At 42.2% G+C, this 27,767-nt stretch overlaps 1 protein-coding gene across 3 annotated transcripts in view; it reads right to left on the bottom strand.

The window, feature by feature from the left end:
- Window positions 1-26,635, bottom strand: part of TBX19 (T-box transcription factor 19) — a 49,210-nt gene extending 22,575 nt beyond the window's left edge. Inside the window, exons 1-3 of one of the 3 annotated variants that reach the window (XM_077901568.1) lie at window positions 26,530-26,635; window positions 1,547-1,811; window positions 81-215 (exon numbers count right to left, since the gene is read on the bottom strand). In XM_077901568.1, coding sequence (XP_077757694.1) covers window positions 81-215; window positions 1,547-1,807 — 396 coding nt within the window. In that variant the 5' untranslated portion in view covers window positions 1,808-1,811; window positions 26,530-26,635. Of the gene's footprint in view, window positions 1-80; window positions 216-1,546; window positions 1,812-4,649; window positions 4,949-11,274; window positions 12,133-26,529 lie in introns of those variants that run through there. The other 2 variants (XM_077901566.1, XM_077901567.1) reach the window with 2 other exon arrangements.
- Window positions 26,636-27,767: the final 1,132 nt, after the last annotated feature.

The following is a 27,767-nucleotide window of genomic DNA, read 5'->3' as shown; positions in this document are numbered from 1 at the left end:
CACCTTCCATCCACACTGGGTCCCCATCCTCCCACACTCTTCTGGGGGATGTTTACACACACGCAGCCACAGACACTTACCTCCTCATTCTGATAGGCAGTCACAGCTATGAACTGGGTTTCAGGGAAGGAGCAGTTCATCACCATTCGGTGGGCGCCTCCAACACGCACTATGTGAACCTGGGGTTCATATTTATGCAGGGAATTCAACATTATCTGTTGAAGTGGGAGAAGGAGAGAAGGAGACGCCATGCAGAGCCTGTGGTAGCAGGGGTGATAACCAGCTGGCGTCTCTGTTAGCCCGGGCCCAGCCCCCGGCCAGGTCAGGGCCACCAAGCGGGTCCTTCGATTCCCTGATTCCCTCATCTGAGATCTGAATGGGGGGGTGGGGAGGATAGTTTTTCAGAAGCTCCCAGAGAGCATAACATCAGAGCTTATGCCAGGGTTGCCAGAAAGTTGTTCTAAAGTGTGTCAGTTCTCTGCCCCAATCTTGCCATCCTTTCTTTTTCCCTCTCCCTATTTCCAGAACAATGTGGATTTCAATCCATTAAAACATAGTCCTTTTCCTCACAGGAGGAATCCTAGTATCTCCACATGCTGGCATGGCTGCACCTCGCAAGCCACTGTGTCAAGAGTGATAATATCCAACACCTGACACCTGCCCGTCACCCAGAGCGGCTCCTTGTGGTTCATACAGAGCTTTGTGAAATGGGGGAGGCAAGAACAGTTTACTTTTCAGTTTCCTATTTTAATAGAGAACTGGGACCTTCGGAACATTGCCCAGATCTGGGCAGCTCACCTCTTCCTCCTCGTCCCCCGGGGTGGGGGGGCTCCCTGCTGGCTAAGCAGGGGGCTCAGAGGAGGGGAGGTCCGAGGCCCAGGGCCACAGGGGCTGACGACCCAGAGAGCAGGGAGCCTCGGCTCTGTCCCCAAAGCGGCTACATCCTATAAATCATGACCTTTCACAGGATGCTAGTATTCACAAGCCTCCCGGAGAAAATAAAAGAGGAGAAAGCCCCGAATTCTTGTTTACTCTAATCGGAGACCTTAAGTAAAACCTTCCTTATTTAAGGCTTGTTTGTTTTTCTGAAAACCCAAAGCCGCTTCAGTATTCTATTGACAATTATCATAATGCCCAAGTGGAGGCAGCAATTATTTCATTTAGGAGCAGCTTTTTATCAAGGTCTTTGTCTATTGCCAACATGCCACTTACACCAAAAAAGAGGAGAGAGCACAACAAAACCCCGGTACCCACAAACATCTCCTCCCCGCACTGGGTAAAAAGCACCACACACAAGACGGAACTATGAAAGGGCCCTGGATGATTAAGTCAACTCCTGCACTCTCTCACTCTCTCTTCACATCAGGAAGTCCATTAAAAACTGAAAGTACCAATTAAGAGCTGTTTATTCCCGTTCACATTTGGACTCCGGGGAATAATTGGCTTCCGTGGGAGAAGAGGCCGGTGAGGACCCCTCTAATTGCCTAAATGCACCCTTGATATTTCTTGATTGGTGCAGTGCTGCGGCCGGGCGGCCAGATCCTACCTGCCCACCTCCGTTGAGCTTGTTGGTCAGCTTCACTTTGCTGAAGGAGATGGGGGCTTTCATCCAGTGGGCCCCGAAGTTGGGGGAGTCCGGGTGGATGTAGACGCAGCTGTGGCTGGAGACCTCTGGCTTGCCTGCGGGAACCCACTCCCCGTTGACGTACTTCCAGCGGTGACTGTCCGTGGGCACAAAGTCCAGCAGGAGGGAGTACATGGCGTTGGGGTCCAGCCCCGAGACACTAATCTTCAGGACGGGGAACATCCGTCTAAAAGCAAAGGCAGGGGATCCCTGGGTGGCTCAGCAGTTTAGCGCCTGCCTTCGGCCCAGGGCCTGATCCTGGAGTCCAGGGATCGAGTCCCACATCAGGCTCCCTGCATGGAGCCTGCTTCTCCCTCTGCCTGTGTCTCTGCCTCTCTCTGTCTCTGTCTCTCTCTCTGTGTGTCTCATGAACAAACGAATAAAATCTTTAATAATAAATAATAAATAAATAAAGCAAAGGCAGACACAGAGTCACAGGAGGGACGCTGGCCTGCTGGGGGCACCCGGGGCCTAGTGCAGCCATCTCTGCTCTGGGGACAGCTTCCGTGAAGGGCCTGGGGCCCCAGCCCTGATTCCCACAGAGCCTCTCTTTACAAATGCATTTTGCACCACACTTTTACTTTAAATCACGTGCCCAAGTTTAAAGTCTGAAAACCACTGATCTAGTCCTTTGACAGAGGAACCCAGAACCCAAAGTATATCGTCAGATGCCACATTCAAGGAGAGCTTTCTTCAGAGACTTCCTCCTGGCATACATGGGTTCTTATGCTGCTGCCACAAACCAGTCCTTTCCCCTCTCACAGAGAACACCACTACTGGATGACAGTTAAGGGTATTAGCAGTGAAAATGTGGTTTCATGGCTCTACAGAGTTAGACCAGTTCCTTCCCTGCATGACTTCTCAGAGCCTTTAATATACTCATGTACTCTATAAACCTCTGAAAAGGGGCACCTGGGTGGCTCAGTGGTTGAGCATCTGCCTTTGGCTTAGGTCATGATCCCGGGGTCCTAGGATTGAGTCTCACATCGCGCTCCCTGAGAGGAACCTCCTTCTCCCTCTGCCTATGTCTCTGCCTCTCTCTGTGTGTCTTTCATGAATAAATAAATAATATTAAAAAAAAAAACCTCTGAGAAGATAGACACTGTGTGCACACTGAATTTACAGGACTGTGGAAGCATCCTTTCACTGAGCATTTTGTGGGAATTTGTGCTCAAGACACATCGATCTGGATTGCTTGGTCCTTCTTCTATCCTCTAGGACAGGACCAGCAAGTTTGCTCTCACCTATTTGGAGAGGCTCCTCACCTGGCTTCTCATTCCCTTTGGTTTGTTTTTCCTTTACCAAATGTACTAAATTGCTCCAAACCACCTTTAAAAGACCTCATTTCCAGACTTGCCTCACAGTCTGATCACCACAGCTTGATCACCCCAGATACTGTTTTATTTGTCAATGCCTCTTTTAAAATCAGAATCCCCAAACTAAGAAGCTAACAACCTAGAGTCTAGACACTTGCTACTCAAAGTGGTCCCCCAACTGGCAGCATTGGGATCAGCTGGAAGTCCACTAGAAATGCAGAACCTCAGACCTCTCTCGACCTACATATTCAGCAGCTGTGCTTTTCCCAAATCTCCAGGTGAATCACAGGAACATTAAAGCTTAAGATGTACTGGTATAGAGCATCTTGCGCTTTTCAGAAAATAACTAAGATTTGCAAGGGAGTGAGGGTCAGAGGACTGTGCTCCTGATGAGGCTGGGAGAATGGGGGGTGGAGGTGGAGGGAGCTGAAGGGGAAGCTGGGATGGATGGGCTGCCTGCTGAGAGGAGGGGTCAGAGGATGCCAGGAGTGGGGTGTTGAGGGCAGGGAGGGGCACACATAAGGATCTAGAGGGTCACCAGGGACATCCAACTGTGGCCAGAAGTTCCCAGTGTTGAGAGGAATTGATACGAATGGAAAATGAAGGAATTGACAGGCAGATGACAAGGGATGGACCTCGAGCTGGGAGTTCCAGCCACGTGGGGCTCCCAGTCTCCTGAGCTGAAACCACGTGAGCTTCCTGAGCAATCTGGAATAGATGGGAATTGTTTTCCCGGGGCTCACCCCACCTCACTGATATTCCCTTTCCTGACTCCTCTTCCAACCTAGTCCTCTGGCTGAGGATGCTGGTGGGGCTCTGTTTTTGTGTGCTGCCTTAGAGACCACTTCCCAACTGCTTGGACAGGATACAGAGCCTGCTCCACGTCTCTGGTCCACACCCCTGGCCTCCAAGAGGCCAAACAGAAGAGTGCCTCTGAGGGAAGCTTCTGGCTCCGACTCCTGCCCTTCCTGAGGCTGCTCTCCAAACTTCAATTTCATGGTCTGGCTCACCCAGCCTCACTGAGTTGTGGCAAGAACTCCAGGAGGAAATTCATCCAAGTGCGTGTTCTAACCCTGCCACCTAGTAAGTGCTCTGCAAGTGTTCACTATTGTCATTACACCCAGCGCCTCAGCTGGCCCAGCTCGGCTTCTGCTCCAGAATCCCACTTCGGGGCAGTGACTCCGGAAGTTGGAAACAAAGGACGTCAGCTTCGCCTCCCTCCCACCTGGCCTCGCCACCGCCCCCACTTCCCTCTCAGGAGAAAAGTCTAAGCAGAAAAGGGAGTGACTGCTAATGGCTTTGGGTTTTTTCTTAGGGATGATGAAAATGTTCTGGAATTAGATAGTGATGGTTGTACAACTTTGTGACTATTCTCAAAGCTACTGAATTATATACTAACGAAGGGTGAATTTGATGGCATATGAATTATTTTTCAAAAACAGAGCAAATTGATAACTTACACCTCCTCAGCTCTTATTCTCCAGCTGGATCACAGTCATTTCCAAGGAGACCCTGCCACCCTGCCGTTGGGACTCACGGGGAAATACTGAAGGCTCCCTCCCCTCCCTCAGTCTTGGAGGACTCGGAAGAGAGAAAATCTAAATAGGAGGTTATGACAAGTATCTGCATTAAATGAAACTCATAGGGGAAAACCTGTGTCAGATGATGCATCTCAAGTCCAGGTCCTACCTGAGTGCTGCGTTACTCACCTCATCACTCCTCTCCCTTAAAGACATGATGGTTCTTTCATGTGAAGGAAAATGATGGTTCTCCCCTGGGGAGCTACCTATGGCATCAAAATTCTTCCACTTGCATATTCTTTCACTTTTTCTTCAAAAGAAGGATTTCATCCATTCTTTTCATATCAGATGAAACTATTCCCTTCCACAACATATTTTAACTTTTTCAATTATTTTAATAATATTGACCAAGTATAGAAAGCAGAAGGCCCCTGAAAGCACAAATGCCATTTGCAAAGAATCACAAAAGTGGACATCAGAAATGATCCTAGGAGGTCACACTGGGTCATTGTGACAGCCAGAGGGCCAGCTTGTTTCTATGACATATACGAGAGATGGTCTGATTTCTGGTCCATTGCTTTTTCTGAAATGCTTAAGTTGTTTGGTTTTGGGGTTTGTTTGTTTGTTTTTTAAGAAAACACAGGAATGAAATGTGTAATTGTCATTTCACATATAAAATTAAAAAGTACTGAAATTTTTCTCAATAAGGATATGTAGTATATGCAAAAGTAAAAAAAGAATATGAAAAGAAAGTTCATATAACATATCTCCCCCATACATTAAACTGCCAGAGTAAGAACACAGTTCTTCATGCATGTGGCATGGCTGTTATCTTCATGGTGTGAAATGTTAGGAAGTTTCACATAACCTTAAGACTGAAAAGATGATTTAATGAAAGGTAGTTTTTCAAATGGCGATAGCTAAATATTGAATTTCAGTCTGCTCCCAGGACTGAACATATATACACTCACTTGAATCTTTGGCCCAAGGAAGTAAATGTTCCTATGCCCATTTTACCAGATGAGGTACCTGGGGTTTACGAAGTATGAGTTCATGCTCCTCTGACTGCCCCACTGCCTTCTCTTTTATTACATTCACCACATCTTTTCTCTCTCTCTTTTAAATTGAAGTATAGTTGACACACAACATTACATTAGTTTCAGGTGTACAACATAGTTTCTCTTTTTGATCTTTCTAGAAAGTAAATATGGGTCACAAGGAAAGGAAAAATCCCCTCAATGCTTTCCTAAATCTTAATACCTAATTAGATTTATTTGCTCCTTAAAAGAATGATTTTTGAGTGCCTGCCCTATGGCAGGAACTGTCCTAGGTAGGGGTTCACAGGTGAAAAAAAAATACAGACCCTGTGTCTTGTTCATGAAGCTTACATTCTAACACAAGAGTCAGGCAACAAAAATATAAACAGGTTTCTTTTTAAATGTAGAGGATAATTTTAAACTGCAAGAGTGCTATGAAGGAACAAAAGTGGGTGATGTCACCTAGGGAAATTAAAAGTAAGAAACTACTCTAGATGGATCTTAGTAGGTCTAGGGGTACATTAAATTAGAACCCAAATAAGGAGAAGAAATGAGTCCTACAAATGCCAGAAATGACTACTAGAAAAGCAACTACACACAAAAGAAATAGCAAGTACAATGGCCCTGGGGTACAAATAAGCCTGGACTATTGAGGACTACTGAAGAAAGAGAAGACCAGTGTGACTAAGGTAAAATGAGGAGGAGTAAAATCTCATTTTCATTTCTGCTTTTTCCTAATTGTACCATGCCAGGTCTTACAAACAACGTAGCATGACCTTTAATTCCAGAATAAGGGGATATGTAATGGCTTTTCTCTTTTCATGCTATATTCAGGAACTACACCTGATGTTCTAAAGAACCTAGGATCACATGGAAGGATTCTCAACATCATCAGCTATCAGAGAAATGCAAATCAAAAGTGCAGTGAGGAATCATTTCACATTCACTAGGATGGCTGTGATAAAAAAAAAAAAAAAAGGTGGATAACAGTAACCAGTAACCAATTCCCACATTGCTGGTGGGAATGCAAAATGGTGGAACCACTTTGGAAAACAGTCTGGTTGTTCCTCAACCACTTAAAGACAGAGCTGCCAGAGGACCCAGTAATTCCATTCCTAGAAAAAAATGCAAGAGAAATGAGAACATCCACTTACACAAAAACTTGGACATAAATGTTCACAGCAGCATTATTCATAATAGCAAAAAAAGTGAGAACAACCCACATGCCCATCAATTGATGAATAAATAAACAAAATAGGACACAATGGAATATTATTTGGCAATAAAAAATGCTACAGCATGAATGAACATTGAAGACATTATGCTAAGTGAAAGAAACCAGTTACAAAGGACCACATATTGTATGATTCCATTCATAGGAAATGTCCAAAGTAGGCAAATCCATAGAGATTGAAAGAAGATTAATGGCTGTTAGGGCTGAATAGGATGGGGGAATAGGAGGGTGATGGCTAGGGATGCAGGATTTCTTTGGAGGATAATGAAAATGTTAAAAAAAAAATATTTGTGGGAATATATATATAACTTTGTGAATATATCAAACACCATTGAATTGTACACTTTCTTTTTTTAAGATTTTTATCTATTTATTCATGAGAGACACACAGAGAGAGAGGCAGAGACATAGGCAGAGTTCGGAGAAGTAGGCTCCCCACAGGGAGCCTGATATGGGACTTGACCCTGGGATCACCACCTGAGCCCTGAGCCGAAGGCAGATGCTCAACCACTGAGCCACCCAGGTGCCCCTGAATTATATACTTTCAATGCCTAAATTGTATAGTATGTGAATTATCACAATAAAGCTCTTTTAAAAAGTAAAGAGGCCATAGTGCCCTGGCTTTTAGAAGGACACATCTGAAAAGTTGGTTAAGTGTCAGACCCTTGGTCTCCACTCAGGTCATGATCTCTGGATTGTGAGTTCAAGCCCCACACTGGGCTCCACACTGGGTGTGGGATCTACTTTAAAAAAACTTTGTGAAAAGTTAAAGAATGCTTTATTCTCTTTAGTACTTCATTTGCCAAGAATTTTATAGTTATTTTTATTTTCTTACACAGCTACACTTGTGGTGGGCATAGCATAATATATAAATTTGTCAAATCACTATGTTGTATACCTGACACTAATGCTACATTGTGTCAATAGACTCATATTCATGAAATACTCATCAGAGCATTTGAGTGAGTGTGTGTGTGTGTGTGTGTGTGTGTGTGTGTGTGGCACATGCACCTGTGTGTACTGAAGCTTAGGTGAAGGTGAGCAGCCTCCAGAGTAGCAGCAGGGAAACCACAACAGCCTGGTTAGAGGCAGGTAACACAAACACAAATCCTCATGAATCCTAATTGTAAACTTGGGAGAAAAATGTGGACTATAAAGGCATCAAAATCTATTTTCCTGATGCACAACCTCCATTTTCTCCCCTCGTGCAAGATCCGTGAGGATCTCAGCTTGCTGCCCTTTAATCACTGGAAAATTCAACTTACTGATTCCCAACATTTATTTTTTTATAACAAATGGATGCACCAGTTACATTTGGAAATGCGTGCAATTTCTGAAAACCTGTTCAAGGCAAATCGAATCATAATTGAGTTGAAATTATTTAACTGAATGGACATACATCTGAAATAAAGCATTTTCCGCTAAAGTGAAGGTGTTCTAGAAAGGAAAACAAAAGGGGCAAGAGATGGCACATATTTACCTCAGAAACCTGAAATAAGTTTTTTTTTTTTCCTTCAACCTGAAATAGAAGTTCCTCACTCAAAGGACAGAGAGGAAAGAGAAGACTCACAAGCTGGACACACTATAGAGGATTCAAATGAGCTCTAGGGAGGTATTATCATTGCTGTTGCTATATCTGACAGACAAATGAATGTATAAAACTAAAAGTTATAAAAAAAAAACTAAAAGTTATATCTAAAAAGAGGGAAGGAAAAAAGGGAGAGAGAGGGAGGCAGGAGGGGCAGAGGGAGGAATGAAGGTCGTCAGGATCTGAGTTTCTGGGGACAATCCAGGGGAATATCCTCTCTTTACTAGTTCTGACTCATGTCAGAGGCAAGCCTCCTATCCATATATACAAACGGGTCTCCATTTGAAAATGGGACTGAATTCTTTCATCAGCCCATCCTATGTTATTTTAAGACTTTCTCTTTTTTTATTTTATTTAAAATTAATTAATTAATTTAGAGTGTGTAATGAGTCTCAGAGGTAGAGTTCAGTGATTCATCAGTTGCATATCACATTCAGTGCTCATTACATCACGTGCCCTCCTTAATGCCCATCACTCAGTTATCCTGGCCCCTCCATCCCCTCCCCTCCAGCGACCATCAGTGTGTTTCCTAGAGTTCAGAGTCTCTTAGAGTGGACAGAAAGCCACTGATGGGGTAATCTAGAAATCTAAAAGTCTGCCCTCAGGGGTTGGTGGGTTGTGTGAATGAAAAGGGCTGGAGTTGGGTGTTAAATACCAGAGAACTCATCTTCACAAAGAAGGGCCACAGAGGGCTGAGGGGCAACTGCCCCCGGCTCAGGAATTGACCTGAGAGGCAGAGATGAAGCCTTGGAAGTGACGCATTAGGTCTGTAGGCAGAGGACAGGGGGTACAAAAGAGAATGCTGAAATAGATGCATAAGAGAAGAAGACGGGGCAGGATACAAGAAAGACCTTTCTGTATCAAGAACAATAAGGTGTCACTAACAATCTAATCTGCGAAAATAAGAGATTGAAAGTAATTCCAGGCCAAGCTCATTCATTATCGGCCACATCAATTTCTTAGTCATGTGTCTTCGCTTCTTTATCTGAAGTGTGAAGGGAACCCTCTCTCTCCTCTCAAAATCATGACCCCAAGAGGTTCAGAGACCTTACGAGAACCTGAGAAAAGATTCAGTTCACTGGAGAAGGGAAATGGCTGCAGGACCTCCACAGAGAAGAATAACCAAATTGATCATAATGAGACTTTTCTACAAAGAATATTGTTTACATATTTAATATTAAAAGACGTTAATCATGGGAAGAATTTTACATTTTAAATACACAGAAAAGAATTATATAGGTGAACACAGGCAAGAGAAAGCTCTTCCTAAATTGCAAAAGTACATGCCAATATGTCATATTATTAAATTGAATTTCAAATGGTTTCAGAAATTTTATGTATTCCTCATTGGGACAGATGAACCGCATTTTTATTTGGTGACTGTGCTCATTTTACTTTCATAGATGGCCACTTGGACAGTCAAATAGATAGTGTAAGGCTAAACAGCACAACTACCATCCACTAAGTACAAAGAATAATAAACAGTAAGTTCCATCTATTACTGGATGTCATAAAATTCTTACACTTGCATCACCATTCAGCTTTGAAAGGAAAGAAAAGAAATCCAATAAGAAATTTGGGGTGATTCTTTGAAGTTAAAAACGGATTTTTATATTTCTTTCTAACAAAAATAATGTATAAATTACAGCTCAAGAGCAGGAACTGGCGTAATTACAATTGCAAATATTAAAAGTAACAAATCCTATACATGAAATAAGTAGGGGACCCATTTAGAGACAGAAAATATAAATATCAAGCTTGTTTTGTTGGTATTCCAAGTAAGTTTGGTATTCCTTCTACTGTGAATAATCACAATTTATTGAGATGCCCTTATTTCTGGTACACTTCCCCCTTATAAAGCACTTTAACACCATGCAACAGAGCTGGAGTTCATCATTCTCCCAGAGAGGCAAGGCATGTTTCATTTTCTACACTGTGCATTTTATTCAAAAATAGGAAAACAAGACAGATATCAAGACCAGGAGCATTCTGCACAAGGACAAAAGCCCGCCAGAAGTCCTCAACTTTTCTGTTAGCAGAATTTCTCCTAGAGGCCACCACTGGAGTCCTGCTGACACTAACCATACTGAAAATGCCTTCTGACTTATATGCGTTTTAACCTCGTGAGCCAAAGGATCTGTGGGCATCAGCCGAATATTGGGAACCAGTCTGGCCAAGCTGGGAGCAGAGATTTTCTTTCAAAATATTTGCATTTCCTCCAGTGAAAGCTCCCACTATTACCTTAAGAGCCACTTAGCAGGGCTGGATTTAATAGAATCCAAGAAATGCCAACAGAGATTAGTTTCCGTTCATCTCTAATTTGTTGCAATGAGAAAAAAGAAGGTATCTTTTCTCGAGCAGTGTATTATGGCTTCATTATGGTATTATTACTGCACGGGTTCTCACATCATCACAAACATACACAATCTCCAATGAACACTCACCACAAACACACACCAGTTAAGCAGATGTAGTAATTGGCAATGAGATTAAATTTGCCCTTTGGCTCCCATCTTCAGCTAGCCCAGGATTTCTGGCAAGTTTGCTATACTTAAGAGAAAACATCCAGCTTCCAAATAAAGTTGACTAACGTCTTATCTGAACTGAGTTGGAGCTCAGGTCTGCTCCAAGATATGCAGGCAGTCAAAAAATATTATCATCTTTGGACTCATTTTCCTAACTCATAGGGCATGCCCCCCATTTATGGTAACTTCCCAGAATTTCCCCATTGAAAATGCAGGCAAGGGGGCTTCATCCTCTACTTCTCTGCTGATCTCGGGAAATTAAGTTGGCTGGGGGAAAGCCCAGTGAGACTGTCCTTCTCATGAGCATTTTAATCAGCCCCCCTGCCTCTGAGTGAAGAAGGGCAGCGTCTTCAATATTCACTTCAATATTCAGGGGCTCGCCTCCCTTGCAGAGCCCTGCCAGCCCAAGCAGGGCCGCAGAGAAACTCACCTGCCGTTCTTGGTCACGATCATTTCATTAGTGACTTCCTTGAATCTCTGCCAGAGAGGCGCATCCTCCAGGATGATCTGAAGTTGCTTCTCGGTAGGGTCGCCTTTTTCCCTCCCTGCCTGAAGCTCACTTTCTACCACATTGAGCAGGCGGGAAACAGTACCATCACTGGTCTTCTGGATGCCCAGCTCGCTCATGGCCATAGGCCCCGCTCAAACTTGGCGGAGAAGCGTCCCCTAGCTCGCCTGCTACCACCTCCTTCCTCCTCTCACTTGCCTGCTTTTTAGACCCAGCTGGGCAGTGCCTGGGGAGCTGGAGAGAAGATGCCCTGGCTCTTGCCTAAGCTCCTAGCATGACACCCCTTAAAGTCTCCAAATTATACCACCAACCTGTTAAGCTTTAGAGGGGAGGGGGAGGGAGGGGAGAGGTAGGAAGAAAAAGCCTTCTCTTAATTACTCATTGGATCAGGTGGGAGAGAGCCTGGCTTTCCCATTGGCTGCTGTGCATAGAATAGATGTTTAAGAAGAGTACTCCATCCAAATTATCAGGCTTTTATCTTGTTGTACCTGAAGAGGTCTAATCACTGTTTTGAGGACCATTTTCCCATTAATTAAAATTGTTCCAGGCCCAGACTGCAACAATCAGGCAAATCATGTTTGTGTATAAATCATGGCATGTGGCACCTATAGGAAAAGAGGTCCTAGGGAGAATCGGCAAACTTGCCAAAACAGGCTTTCCGGACACAGTCAAGAACCCAAATCCTTCCGCTATCTTCTAACCCCAGATGGAAGGCCAAAGGCACTGTGCCAGGGAATATGACAACCGTACCAGAGTGAAGGGAGATGCTCCGTGTGCCACTCACTCAAGGGTCAGAGATCCAGAGAAAAGGAAAGAGCCAAGGTCTGCTGTCTCCCCAGACACCCCCTACTGCTCGTCTCCTTCCTGAGGATCCTATACACACACAGGCCCTGCTCATCCCAAGGGCCCTCAGTGCCTCCTGCAAACAGAAGAGCTCTGAACCTTGTCTTTCCCTAGAATTCAAAGCCCCAATTTGTTTCTGTCCGGCCCTCACCAGAGGGAGAAAAAAAACTCATTTAGCATCATATTACTCTCTCTAAGGAGGCACTCTCTGCCTGTGTGTGTATAGGATCTCTGTGAATGAAAATAAGCTGTTCACATCACTGTGCAGAGCAACTTTGATCTAGAAAGATCCAGAAGGGCTCCAGAGGGGCTCTCTGGCTTTCCTTTTACAGTCCATGACCTATATGGCATTCTAGGATGAATCCCCACATTCCCTGGCAACATACTACTAGTAGAAAATGCTTCTTTTACCCATGACACACACTACAAACTGGGGAGGTGAAAGAAAAAGACAGAGCTAGCCAGCTCTACTTTCCCAACCCTGAGTAGATCCTGCGGGTTATGTGTTTCTCTCTCAGAACAACCAAAAGAGGATCAAAATGAAAGGAAAATAAAAGCAAAAAAATGAAGTCAGAGTAAAGATAATATTTAAAATGCGCTCAGCACAAGAACTCCCGGGTGGCTCAGTTGATTGGGCATCTGGTTCGTGATTTTGGCTCAGGTCATGATCTTAGCTTCCTGGAATCAAGCCCCGTGTTGGGCTCTGTGCTCAACAGGGAGTCTGCTTGAGGTTCTCCCTCTTTCTCCACCCCTCACCTCACTGGTGCTCTAAATCAATCAATCTATCTAGCTAGCTTTTTCTTTTTTAAGATTTTATTTATTTATTCATAAGAGAGACAGAGAGAGAGAGAGGCAAGAGACACAGGCAGAGGGAGAAACAGGCTCCATGCAAGGAGCCCAATGTGGGACTCGATCCCAGGACCCCAGGATCACAACCCTCTATCTACCTATCTTTAAAAAAAAACAACTAAATATACTCTTACTATATGATCCAGCAATCCCTTTCCTTGGTATTTATCCAAAGTCACTGAAAATTTATGTACATTGCACACAGAGGTTTTAGCAGCCTTATTTATAATTGCCAAAAGTTGGAAGCAACCAAGATGTTTTTTAATAGGTGAATGGATAAACTATGGTATATCCAGACAACAGAATACTACTCAACACTAAAAAGAAGTGAGGAATCTTAAATTCACACTACAAAGTGAAAGAAGTTCATTTGAAAAGACCACATACTGTGTAATTCCGGTATATGACATTTTAGAAAAGGCAAAACTATGGAGACAGTGAAAAGATTGGTGGTTGTCAGGAGCTGGGGAGAAAGAAGGATGAATAGGTAGAGCACAGAGAATTTTTAGGGTAGAGAAAATACTCCGCAAGCTGCTACAATGATGGACACATGCCATTCATTATACATTTGTCCAAATCCACAGAATGGACAACACCAAGAAGTTATTGCACTGAAAACCCTGGACTTGGGGTAACGATGATGTGTCAGGGTAGTTAATCAATTATAACAAATTTACCATTTCTGGTGCAGGATGTTGAAAGCAGAGGAGGCTATGCGTGGGGATGCGGGGGTGGGGGTAGGGGTGGGGAGAAGGCTTATGGGAAAACTTCCCTATATACTCTCAGCTCAATTTTGCTGTAAAGTTAAAACTGCTCTACAAACTAAACTCTATTAGGGCAGGGAGTGGGAGAGCACCATGCATATGTGACTAAGTTCAGGATCTGGAAATGGGGAGGTTATCCAGAATTATCAGGGAGAACCCAAGTAATGGGTTCTTTATATGGAAGAACAAAAGGATCAGAGTCAAACACAGAAGGTGTAAGAATTGAAAGCAGAGGTCAAAAGAGAGAAGATGCTACACTGCTGGCTTTGAAAATGGAGAAAGGAGAAACGCCTGGATGGCTCAGTTGTTGAGCATCTGCCTCTAGCTCAGGTCATGATCCCAGGGTCCTGGGATCAAATCCCACATCAGGCTCCCTGCAGGGAGCCTGCTTCTCCCTCTGCCTATGTCTCTGCATCTCTCATGAATAAATAAATAAAATCTTGAAAAAGAAAGAAAGAAAAGGGAGGGAGGAGTCACAAGCCAAAATGTAATAAGCCTCCAAAAGATGAAGACAAAGGGGAATCCCTGGGTGGCTCAGTGGTTTAACACCTGTCTTCAGCCCAGGGTATGATCCTGGAGTCCCAGGATCAAGTCCCACGTCAGGTTCCCTGCATGGAGCCTGCTTCTCCCTCTGCCTGTGTCTCTGCCTCTCTCTCTCTCTCTCTCTCTCTCTCTCTCTCTGTCTCTCATGAATAAATAAATAAAATCTTTAACAACAACAACAACAAAAAGATGAAGACAAGGAAATGAATTCTCCCTAGAGCTTCTAGAAGGAGCATCTGCCAACACCCGGATCTTAGCCCAGTGACACTGATTTAAGACTTTGAACCTCCAGAAATAGAATAGAATATAAATTTGTGTTGTATTGAAACACTAAGTTTGTGGCACTTTGTTACAGCAACAATAAGAAACCAATACAAAGACCAGAACACATGCATCCAAGTGGAGATTTCAAGAAGGCACTGCTTAGAACCACATCATAAGTGTGGCTCTGAGCTTCCTCTGAACCAATGCAAAGAGGGGTGATAAAATCTGGCATAATTACTCTGTGTCCCTAAAATAAAACCAAGCCATTTGCCTGGGAAAATTTTTTCCCGCAAATCTTTATAATAAAGAAGGCAAAAAAAAAAAAGAAAGAAAGAAAGAAAGAAAGAAAGAAAGAAAGAAAGAAAGAAAGAAAGAAAGAAAGAAGGCACTGAGAACAATGTTTCCCCAAATGGTCCATAATATCAGTAAGATGAGGCTCCGTACCATCAAAGAATTTAACAATCTAAGAGGGAAAAAAAGGCATAAGCCCAGGAAACTCTAATACAAAGTATGCAAAGTGTTTTGGAAGTACCAATAAGGAAGAAAAGTAGGAAATAATAGTGTTCTTGACAGTTATATCCCAAATCGTCAGCTCCTAAAAACTACATTAGCAGGTTAGCTCATGAGTCTCTTCAACCTGGGGACCCAGGAAGGAATGGCTCTTAGGGTACAGTACAGGCAAGGGCCCTGGGGCAAGCCCCAAGAGAGGGTTCCCTAGCAATAAAAAATGGTTTACACTCTCTTGGCTTTAAGTCTGGCCTCTCTAAACAGTTAATCCACTTCCTAGGCTATTTCTCTTCTAAGATCTGTATTATAGTAGATATTTTATATGGAACAACATGAAACTGCTAATACTCAACCTTTGTTTTACCTGAAAAAAAAAAAAAACAGCAATTTCATATGGCTCAACCTAATTCTTGCATTTGAAACTAATATAAAATACCTTGACTGATATATATATAACAATACCTTTTTACTTGAATAATTGTTTCCTAGGTACTAGGTATCTTATTATAGATGACTTTGAGAAACATAAGCAAGAAAATAAAAACTACCATAATCTCGACTCTCAGAGATGACTTCTGTTAACAAGTCTGGCATAGATATTTTTTCCCTACAAATATACACATACTTTCTGCTTTTAAAAAGTGTGATTTAGGGGTGTCTGGTGGCTTAGTCAGTTAAGCATCTACCATTGCTGCAGGTGGCTCTGGCCAGTGATCCCAGGGTCCTGAGATCAAGCCCCACATCAGGCTCCCTGCTCAGTGAGGAGCCTGCTTCTCCCTCACCCCCCTGCTCATGTTCTCACTATCTCTCTCTCAAATAAATAAATAAAATATTTTTTAAAAATGGGATTTATAAATAGCATGGTAGATTGAACACATGCTTTTACAGCTGCTTCCCACCAAGCCCCTCTAAAATGGCACTAAGGAAATATAAAATGTAAACCCACAAAGTTGAAAAGTATGAAAGAAGAAATGGGGGCAGATAAGAGATGTCAACAAATGCTGGAAACTGACAAAACAAATGGCTGAGTGGTGACTGATGGAGCAGATCTGAGAAAGTTGAAATCTAAGCTTTGCAGGCAGAAGCCAGTAAGAAGCAAGCTAATGTGTGCCACAGAACTCTGAAATATCTCAGGCAAATGGGTACATCACACACCTCTGAAATGGAGGGGTAGGTGCTTCTGGCTAGGACCAAACAGGAAGAGGCCTTGAAATTTTATATAAGAAAGAGTTAAGTTTTTGAAATCGCCACCCCATCAGGTGGCAATTGTCCCTCCCCTATTGCAGCAGAAAACAAGAGACTGACTTTCAAAAGAGAGAGGGTTTGAGAGAATTTGTACTCAGAGACAGCAGTCACTGATGGGTCAGGGGCGAAGACCTGATGGAAAACAGAGGATTAAAACACACTCCTTAGTTAACACATTTGATGAGTCCTCAGTGAAATGACCCAGCCCCAATTACCATTGATGCCAATCAAATGGGGAAAATCAACATTTGTAAAGCCCTACCCGTGCACATAGGTATTCCATCAGCATTTATATGTCTCACCCTTAAATATAACCATACATATCATCAGATTCAGACATGCCAGTCAGACCAAAGGAAAAAAATAAATTAAAAAAGGAATTCTAAGGAAACAAAGACCATTCTGTAATCCTGCCTTGAGATTTGGTGTCCTTATCCAACCTCATTCTGATTGTTGGCAGAATTCTGTTCCTTCTGATTGAAGGCTGAGCTCCTAGAAGCCACTCCTCTCCATTAGTATTTCAGAACTTGGTTGTTTGCTTTTTTTCCTCCAGGCCAGCAAAAGAACATCTGCTGCTGCTTCTTTTTGCTTTTAAGAATTGACATGATTAGGTCAGACCCACCCAAGATGATCTCCATTATATTAAACCAAAGTCAACTGATTAGGAATCTTAATTACATCTGCAAAGTTCTTTTGGCCATATAAGGTAACATAATCACAGGAGAGATATCTCATCATATTCAGAGGTCCTACCAACACTCAAAAGGAGGGGATTATATGGGGCATTTCCACCAAACACAGAAATCTTGGCAGCCATCTTCAAATTCTGCCTACCAGAGTACACTAAAAATAAACAAGCAAGAAAACAAATAGAAAACCTGAGGCAAGTACAAACTACAAGGGACAAAAACAAGCTGTCCAAGAAAAAAATGTAATCACAATACTGTGGCTTAACTGGAAACACAATTGTAAAAACATAAATATTAAATATATATTTAAACAAAAATCATGATATTAAGATGGTGAGAGAAGGATAAATTTATACTGCAAGGAAAAAAGGGTACTAAATTCTCATCTCCTATAGTAGGAAATAGTAAATAATACCTAAAACTGAAAAATCAGAACAGCAGTATAAATGTAATGTTTAGAAATCTGGAAAAAACTGACAGAAGTAACAGCAAAAAGAGAGGAAAGTGATCGCCTCTGGAAAAAAAGAAACAGAGGAATGCTGTTTTTTTTCTTATAAGTTTTTAACCATATGAGTAAATAAAACACTAATAAAATTTATTTTATAATCCAATTTTTTTAATTTAACAGTTTGTAAGCAATATTTTCCAACATTATCAAATAATATTCTACATTATTTTAATGTTTATAAATAATTTCATCTTAAGAGTGAGTCATGCTTTATTTAACCTATCTTCTATTCTTAAATATTTACTAGTTCTCAAAAAAAAAAAAAATATTTACTAGTTCTCTGGGTTGATTTAATAATTTTAAACAATTTGACAAAAATTCTAGACAATATTTGGGAACATCCATGATTATTTTCTTACACTGTATTTTCAGAAATAATGCTAGCTGTTAAGAACAAAATATGCTAAGCACTTCATATGCATTACCTCATTTAATCCTTATAACACTCTTATAAGGTCAATGCTATGCTTATATCCACTTTTAGGTGAGAAAATTGAAGTTCAGAGTGGTTTTAAGTAATTTTTCCACAGGTATCTAGCCAGTGACTAGTAGGCCAGTATTTGACCCCAAGCAGTAGTTTATTCTCTTAAGCATTATGTTATATTTTCTAACTACTTAGCCCTGTATTATAGATTTATCTACATGATCTCATATAATATTCATAACCTTGTGAAGAATCATTGCCATCACACCATCCTTTAAAAAAAAAAAAAAGAAAAACAGGGCGCTCAGGCTCTAAGGAAATACATACCCTGCTCATGTCACATATCAAGTAAATGGTAAAGTCATTTCATTCCATTATTCTCATTCCAAAGGCTACTGTTATTTTATCTACTAGCAAGGGATCAATCACCATATATATTAAAAAAAAAAAAAAAGGCTCAGAACCTCTTATGGAACGCTTGTCTTGCTCAGAGATAATTTGCTCCTCTGGCTTTCCATTACAGTGGGTTGCCACTTTCTGAATCATTCTCTAAGCGCCTCTCTTTTGCATCCCTGGCACATTTTATAAGTAGGGGTTCTGGTCAAGTTTTTTAGAAAACAAATCACTCATCCATACTCTCTTCAGATGTCTTTGCAGCACAACACTTTCCTGAAATGCAGAGTTCAGTCTTAGATAATACATGATTTAATGTCATATCTTCAACATTTAAAAACAGAACCTCATACCTGCATCCTAGGGCTAAATCACAAAACTGTTTTGCCTCCAGGATCATATGCCATATTTTCACCTAAAACCTAGCAGCCAGCCAGAAGGCCCTCTATAATTATTGTTTAATATATCAAGATGCAATGAGGTAGAAACTGAAATTTAAGAAAAAAATCATTCCTTTTGTTAAATTATATGCTTTCAAAGGCATTATATTTATTGAGATACTTTTAAGAGAAAACTATTACTTCATAAGCATTTTTTTCAAGAATATTTTTGTTTTTAAAACATATTGCTATCTTTGAGATAACCTAAAGGTATTTTGATGAAAAACGCTGAAAGATAATATTTGATTAATAAGGCTAAAAATATTTTAAAGGAAAATAATGAATAATAAAACTATCGGTTTTAGAGCACTTGAGTAGCTGAGTGGTTGAGCAATCTGCCTTGGGCTCAGATAGTGATCCTGGGGTCCTGGGATGGAGTTCCGCATCAGGCTTTCCGCAGGGAGCCTGCTTCTCCCTCTGCCTGTGTCTATCTATGTCTCTCATGGATAAATAAATAAAATCTTAAAAAGAAACTAGTAGGTTTTAAGTCAAATATTACATGGTTCTTCTTAGATTGGGAAATGCTGCACTTTCAACAAAGTGTCAAAAATAACTAAACAAAAACACACAACCAAAAAAACTCAACACACAATTCAAAATATATATACTATTCCTAATCTGTGAAGAAGCTAGGTCCTGGTGATTTGACATTAGAATGGAGATGTCACATACAACCCTAAGCACCTAAAATCCTGGCCCCTCGCTAGCTGTGCAGAGACAACCAACACTCCGGTGTGCTCAGCCACACACCATGTCACATCCACAATCCACCAGTGTGATTGCTGCTCCAGCTTTTCACCAACGCTTCCCAACAGGCACGAGTGGTGTACAGGGGCTGCCCCATGTTCCTCAGGAAGAAACAGATACATTACTACACAACCCACGTGCCCAAATCCTCTTTACAGAGCATCTGAAGTGCAACGAGGAAACTTGTTGTGTAAGCAATTCTATTGTGAACTCTATAAAAAAGCAAAGACCTCCTTCTGTAAAAATCTACCCCCCCACCAAGAATCTCGTGTAGATCTGGATTTTCACTTCTAGGCCTGCTTTGAAGACAGCTTACTGCTTACTCTCTGTGAGGCACCACGTGTGACCTCAAGGAGCTCATGGTGGGTGGAGACTGACAAGCCACCTGCAGTGCAAGTGTGCAGTACAAGTTTGGCAGTGCAAGCAGGGATGGGAAAAGGAGAGCCAGGGGACACTTCACAGAGCAGGGGACACTCAAGCTGAGTCTTGAAAGACCAGCAGTTTGCCTCAAGTGCAGAAGGAACTATATTCCAGGAAGAGAGAATATCTGATAAAAAGGTCAGAGGAATAAAAACATTGAGTATTTAAATAACATCAAGTCCAACCACGGAACATTAGACCACGTGGGAAATGACAGCAGGCTTCGGATGGGTCAGCATTTCCCATGAGGAAACAATTTCAGGTGGCACGTTATTCTAGAACACTGGTTTTTCTCATAGGGAAACATGCACTGGATGTGAAACCCATGCCTTTTAGGATAGTATTTCTTAGGACAAGTAAAAAGCAAAATTAGAAAAGAGATGTAGTTTAAATTAAAATATTAATGAAGTGGGGCACCTGGGTGGCTCAGTGGTTGAGCTTCTGCCTTCGGCTCAGGTCATGATCCTGGGGTCCTGGGATCGAGTCCCACAGCAGGCTCCCTGCAGGGAGCCTGCTTCTCCCTCTGCCTGTGTCTCTGCCTGTGTCTCTGCCTCTCTCTCTCTCTCTCTCTCCTCTCTCTCTCTCTGTGTCTCTCATGAATAAATAAAATCTTAAAATCTTAATAAATTAAAAAATAATAAAGCAATAGTGAAGGTAAAAATTGAACCTCACAAAGGCAGTGAGATGACCAGCGTTTAGCCAAGGCTGCCATGCACGATGAGGAGTTTCGGGCTGATTTCAAGCAAGCACACAAGCTGATGAGAACAACATTTTAGGGCGAGCACTTTAGGCAAGGTAGGAGCTAGCTGAGAGACCTAGGGAGAGCAGCTGCAGCCCTGGAGAGGGTGCAGGAGAACAAGGAGGGGTAACGAGGAGGGAGGACTCTGCAGGGGTGAGCACTCCTGAGAAGCTGGGAGCCACAGAAGCTGCTGCCCCTGGTCCGGCAGTCAAAGGAGGAGGCACCTGCGGTCACGCTCAAGCATCTGGCTGGACGGCCAGGCAGGTGGCCAGACCCTTCTCCAGGACAGAACACAGACAAGAGCCAGAGGAATGGCTTGCATGTTCCCCACAGGCAGGGGCATTCACTTCCACAAAGACTCAGCACAGGCTGGCTGCGAACACACCCTTGGGACACCAGAATATTTGGAACTGGTTGCTGGGCAAAGTAGATGCCCGGTTCTGTGACCTCCGGCCTCAACGCTGGTGAGGGGTTAAGAGGACGAAATGTTCCTCTTCTGCCTGAAGACTCAGTGAAGTTCCATCTCACAGGCCCGGCAGCTGCCCCGCTGCCAGGCAAGGGGCTGGGGGTTATTAATTAAGGTGTGCAGTCTAGCTGACACCTGATAGCACTGCCGTGTCCTCTGGCACACAGCGGCCCATGCCTTAGACTTAAAGAGCAGAAATTGAAAGCCACGCAACCTGAGCTCATGGGCTTGAGCTCCCCGAACCAGCCCGGCTCCCAAGCACACCCGCAGAACCCATGTCTGCACATTCAGTCCCTGCAGCCTGCGGAAACCTAACACCTTTCTCCACCCACCTCCAGTGGTACCAGGAAATTAACACTCACCTAGGTATTGGTCATAATTAAACTGAACAAAAAGACAGCTGCTCCTACCTTTCGTTTTTAATCACCAACATGCAGCCCTGGGGATTACTAGCTTTTGGGTGATTTAGGGAGGATTACTCTTTCATTAGTGTCTGGGGTCAGTTCCAATACAATGTCATCAGAGACTCTTAAGATACCCTCCTACGCCAACAGCCCATCCCTTTTCAGGTCTGAAAGGTTAGATTTTACAAAGCCATTGGCAACCTACTATCTATAGTCAGACTCTCCAAATAGCTGCAATTTTTCATCAGAAAGATCACCCCAAAATGAATTCTGCTCTGAGTTTCTAGGTATCTATGAGAATGTCATTCTAAATCCCCAATTAAGTCTCTGACAATGTTAAGAAGGAACAGCACGGGGATAGGAACATGACTGTTCTCCATGTGGACAAAGTTTAAAGATCTATGCCTTCCCTATAGAAGGGAAGTTTAAAGATCTATGCCTTCCCTACCCACCATATATCTACCACCACCACCACCCCCACTACAGCTAAACTGAGGATACAAACATGCTGACAATGCAAATGAAGGCTGAGCACGTAGGGGAGAGACACATGCCTATCCAAAGGTGTCAAAAGAAATTGTAAATGTTGTGTGGTGGATAAATGAAATGTGCCTACAGACTCAGTCTGTCTGCCCATCTGTGGCCTCCTTTACCTATTTATTCTCTCACTCATTCAACAAATATGTCTCCAGGGCCCATTCTCCCTTACGTGTTGTGCTTAGGACCAGGATACAGCAGTTGGCAAAAACAGATGCAGCCCATGCCTCATGGAAGTGAGTCTGCTAAGGACAGGAGCTCAAGGCAGAGAGGTGATGCTAGGGCTCCCAGAGGAATCAAGGCTACCTCTGAAATCTGAAGGGCAAGTAGGAAGTCACTGGGCAAAGAGGAGAAACAGAGGCAGATGGAACCACCTACGCAAGGCCCACACGGCAAGAGACTAATGAAGGCCAAAGGAAGGTGGGCAGGGAGGTAGGGGTACTACCACACAACACCATAGTCTGGTGGGTCAGAGTATAAAACAGTGCATCATCCTAAAAGTAATGCATTTTGAAAAGACCATGCTGTTTACCATGAAGGGAATGTATTAGAGGGGTGACTAAATTAGGGGCGTTTCCTTACCTCCAACAAGTGACGTTGGTGGCTGGCCCTGCTGCACAACCTCTCAGGATCACAAGGTCATGTTACTCCCCAGCTGTACGGCCGTAACTCAAATCTAAAATCACCTCCTTTGGTTCTCAAGGAATAGCTCCAGCTCTTGGTCTCAAGAATCTAGGGCGCTGGCCTGTGTTTGCTTTCTTCTAGGACTCCCATCCTCTCCATACCCATAGCGTCCACACATAGCCTGTTAGCCAGAACAGGTCTTTCTTTATAAAGACCAGAACCTTTCTCTTCTGACCCTATTCACAAACCCTGGAAATTTGTGAACAATTTCCAGCTCTATCACAGATTTCTCGAGGTGAGCCATCATTTGTTCCCAGGGTTTTGGTACAAAGACACCATGCAAGGATTTTCTGCTCTGTCAACAATACTTGCCCTCCAGTGTCCACAAGAACATCCAAAGGCATTCATGGCAAATTAGAGCCATACACACAGAGTTTGCACTGCTTTTCACTACATGCTTTGTCAATCACTTTCCTGCCCACTCATAAAAATTGCTTGTGGATTTTCCTGCACTTTTGCATCAGCTGCAGAATTTTCATTTTCAGGTGAACTTTGCATTATCTATAAATTTCTCAATTTCACCTTATACTTCCTTTTGAGGAATGCTTATGAAAACATTAAAATAGAAGTAATTTCAATTTTGATCCTCCTCAGTGGACCTATTTGACACATTCCCTTCTTTATTTAATCCCCTCAATCCCATTGTAACTTAATAGTTTTACTTATTTGTTTAGAAAACATTTCTATATAGAAACTTGTTAATTTTTTTTTTAGATACTGTCCATTGGTTGATTGTCTTATCTACCTTTAGTCAAGCTTTTTGACATTCTAACTAGAAGTGAACATTTCTTCCTTCTTCATGAGTTAAAGATAAACTTGACTCCAGAAAACAGAAGCATGAGTTCTATCCAACTGTTCAGAAGAAAATAAGATGTGCAAATAGATGAAGATCAAGAAGTGCAAACTTCTAGTTATAAAACCAGCTACAGGGATGAAAAGTACAGCATAGGGAGCATAGTCAATAATATAATAACTTTGAATGGTGGCAGATGGGAACTATATTTACCATGTGAGCATTTCCTAATGTATATAATTGTCAAATCACTCTGTTGTATACCTGAAACTAATATTGTGTCAGCTATACTTCAATCAAAATGAATGAATAAATAAAAATAAATTTATAAAAGAGACTTTGGGAGGGGGGCACCTGTTGGCTAACTTAAGCTTCTGACTCTTGATCCTGGTTCAGGTGGTGATCTCAGGGTCATGAGATCACAATGAGTGAGAAGTTTGCTTTTCTCTCTCTCTCTCTCTCTCTCTCTCTCTCTCCCCCTTTGCTCCTCCTCCTGCTCGTGCTCTCCCAAATAAATGAATATTTATGTAATAAATAAAGGAGGGGAAAGTATAAAGGGAGAGAGAGAGAGAGAAAAAAACTATGCAGACTTCAAACTGAGTGTCGAGCCCAACTTGGGGCTTGATTTCACAACCGAGATCATGACCTGAGCCAAAACCAAGCGTCCAATGCTTAACTGACTGCACCACCCAGGAGCCCCCCCAAAAAAGACTGTTAATTACCCACTATGTATATAAATGTGTAAGTCTAATGAGAATTGTCTTTTATAATAAAAAACATATATACATATGTATGAGGAACCAAATGAACAGGTTGGTTTTTTTTTTTTAACATACAACTGAAGCATTTTACCTAAATTAAACGTAATGTTATCTTCTAAAACTAAACTCTGAAGCAGAAAAAGGCAGCCCAGCAAACTACTCTGGTTACGAGGAAAGTAGAAAGAATGAAATCAAATTTCACACTGCCTACACAGACATATTCACAATATTTAACTGTTTTGTTTTGTTTTGCATTAGCTTCGATAGACTTGAAAGAAAATGGCAAATAAAGGAAGAAAATGGGAGAGCTGAGAAAAAAAAAAAAAAGCCAGGAAGGGAACTAAAATGGTCATTACCCTTATTAGTCAATTAGTCAAAAGCTTAAGAATTATAAAAAACATAAAAAGGCCATTTGAGGCTATGATAGACTCTCAGAAGTTAATAGGAGGGTATTTTTGTTTCCATTAATGGCAAACTAAATAATCCAGAACAAGTCTTCGTGCTGAGGACAAATAGGTAATCTGTACAAAATATAAAAATAAAATCATCTACTTAAAGTCATTAGAGAGCCAATAAGGTGGCAAAGAATTACAAGGTCAGGATACAAAGGAAGACAGAAGGTAGAGAAGTGATCGAGTGGTTTGCAGTGCTTTTCCTGGGAAGATTTTGCTGATTTCCAAAGAGAAGGCTAACAATCTGACAAGCACTTTGAAGGCCTCCTGAGTCTAGGGGTCAGGGAGACGAGGGTGGAAAGAGGTCAAACAACTGATACATCCTCCTTATCTCTGGATTTGGCCTTGAAAAGCTGTGTCCCAGATAGGTAAAAAAGGAGTGACTTAGGTCAGCCCCAGTGGCTCAGCGGTTTAGCGCTGCCTTTGGCCTGGGGTGTGATCCTGGAGACCAGGGATCGAGTCCGTGTTGGGATCGCTGCATGGAGCCTGCTTCTCCCTCTGCCTGTGTCTCTGCCTCTGCCTCTCTGTCTCTCTCTCTCTGGGTGTGTATGTGTACGTCTAAAGGAATAAATAAATAAAAATCCTTAAAAAAAAAAGAAAAAAAAGGAGTGACTTAGCTACTAATCACCTTGAATTTACCGTGAGTGCTGGTACCCCCAGCCAGTGCCAGAGCAAATATAAATTGTCTCTGGAAGATCCCAGGCTTCAAATTATTTCAACTGAACATTCTGCAAATGCGACACCAATGCCTATAATAAAAATAGGCAAACAAGGAAAAAAGACAATATGAAGAACAGCAGAAAAACAAAAGGACACTATAAACAGAACTCTATGGGCTTTGACAATGGATTTGACAGACACATGCCGACCATTATCAGGGAGATAAAAGACAGTGTAGGGATTCTTCCAAAGGAAACGGAAAACTATTCTTAAAAGGACTAAATGGAAATTCTAGTACTAAAAATATAACTGAAAATAAGAACTCAGTGTGGATAGGTTCAATGATCTATTAGACACAGCTGAAAACCACGTACACTGGAAGAGGTCAGGATATCTAGAATGAAGTATGAAGAAACAAAAGAACTACAGCACACAGAGAAGAGGGTGAGAGATATCACAGTAAGAGCCCCAGAAGGCGGAGAAAAATAATGAAGCAATAGTTGAAGAGATAAAGGCGAAGACCTTTCCAAAACTAATGAAAGACAATGAGCTAAAGGTTCACAAAGCCCTAAGAACTCCTACAATGATCCTAAAAAGACACTGATATCCAAATACATCACAGTAACATACTGAAAACTAAGTACAAAGATGTTGAAAAAGAGACTGCCTTCAAAGACGTACCAGTTATCATAAAACAGACTTCTTCACAGAAACAATGAAAGTAAAAGGGCAACAGTCTGCTGAGGAGGATTCTGGGAAGATGGCACACTAGGAAGAACCAGAACTCTGTCTTCCCACCTAGACAACAACTCTACTGGCAGAATCTGATAGAACTATTTTGAAACCCTGGAATCTGTTGAAGGCTTACAACTTCCAGGGGAAGGCTTGGACAGTAAAGGCAGTTTATGTCAGTGAATTTCAGCTCTTGGCACAGGAATAGCCTCCTGTCCCTGACCCCTGGGCACCTGGCAGGCCCCCGTGCACAGGTTCCTGGGGCAGCTACACACAGATCATGAAAGCTACGGCAGATAAGAAGGACCCTGACCTCTAAATATTGGAGCTGTGTCCTCTGATGGCTGATTGCTGCTCTTTATCACAGAGGTGCACACAAAGAGGCAAGCAGCCATTATTCTGCATCTCCCCCTACTTACTGCAAGCCCCACCCTCTCCAGCTGAAGTCACTTCCAGAAAATTTAAAGGGCCAGCACCCTCTCCCCACCCACCTTCATTCTTTTCTTTTCCCCTCTAGGAGCCATACATTCAGGACTAAGACATTCAAAAACAAGACATATACTAGGAAAGCAGAAAGTGCACATCCAAGGAAAGTCTCAGAAATGACTACAGCTCAGGCATATCCTTGGCACAGAGACCCTCTATAACAATCAGAAAATAAATAAAAACAAGGGGCGCCTGGTTGTCAGTTGAGCATCCCAGCTGTTAATCTCAGCTCAGGTCTTAATCTCAGGGCTGTGGGTTTGAGCCCCTTTGGGATCTGTTCTGGAGCCTACTTCAAAACAAAACAGCAAACCCTGGAGGAGAGAGAAAATCTGATTCTGGATGACCACATTACTATACTCGAATGTCCAGTGTTCAACAACAACAACAAAAAAAAATCACAAGGCATACAAGGACAGGAAAGTATGGCCCATTCAAAGGCAAGAAATAATTCAACAGCATCTATCACTGAAAAACACTTAATGACAGATAGATCAGACGAAGACTTTAAAACAACTGTCCTAAACAGGCTTAAAGAGCCAAAGAAGATGTGAAGACAGTCAAAAAGATGATGAACAAACAAAATGAAATATCAATAAAGAGATAGAAAGCCTTTAAAAAGCAAGTAATTCTGGGACTGAAAAGTACAATAATTGAAATGAAAAATTCACTAGAGAGATTCAAAGGCAGATTTGAGCAGGTAGAAGGAAGAATTAGTAAACTTGAAGATAGAATAAAAATTATCAAGACTGAAAAACAGAAAAAAATTGAAGTGAACAGAGCCTAAGGAACCACTGGGATACCATCAACTGGACCAACATATGCACTATGAGTGTCCCCAAAGAGAGAAAGGAACAGAGAGAGTATCTGAAGAAATAATAACTGAAAACTTCCCAAATTTGATGAGAAGATATGAATATAAACATCCAAGAAGCTCAACAAACTCCAAGTAAAATTAACTCTGAGACCCACACCAAGACACATTATAATCAAAATTTCAAAAGACAAAGACATGAAGTGAATCTTGACTACAGCAAGAGAAAAATGAATCATCACATACACAGGAAC

The sequence above is a fragment of the Canis aureus genome, chromosome 6 (assembly GCF_053574225.1).
Source record: "Canis aureus isolate CA01 chromosome 6, VMU_Caureus_v.1.0, whole genome shotgun sequence".
In the NCBI taxonomy this organism is placed as follows: domain Eukaryota; kingdom Metazoa; phylum Chordata; class Mammalia; order Carnivora; family Canidae; genus Canis; species Canis aureus.
The sequence above is the reverse complement of the archived record's forward strand: the minus strand, read 5'-3'. Positions and strand labels throughout refer to the sequence as shown.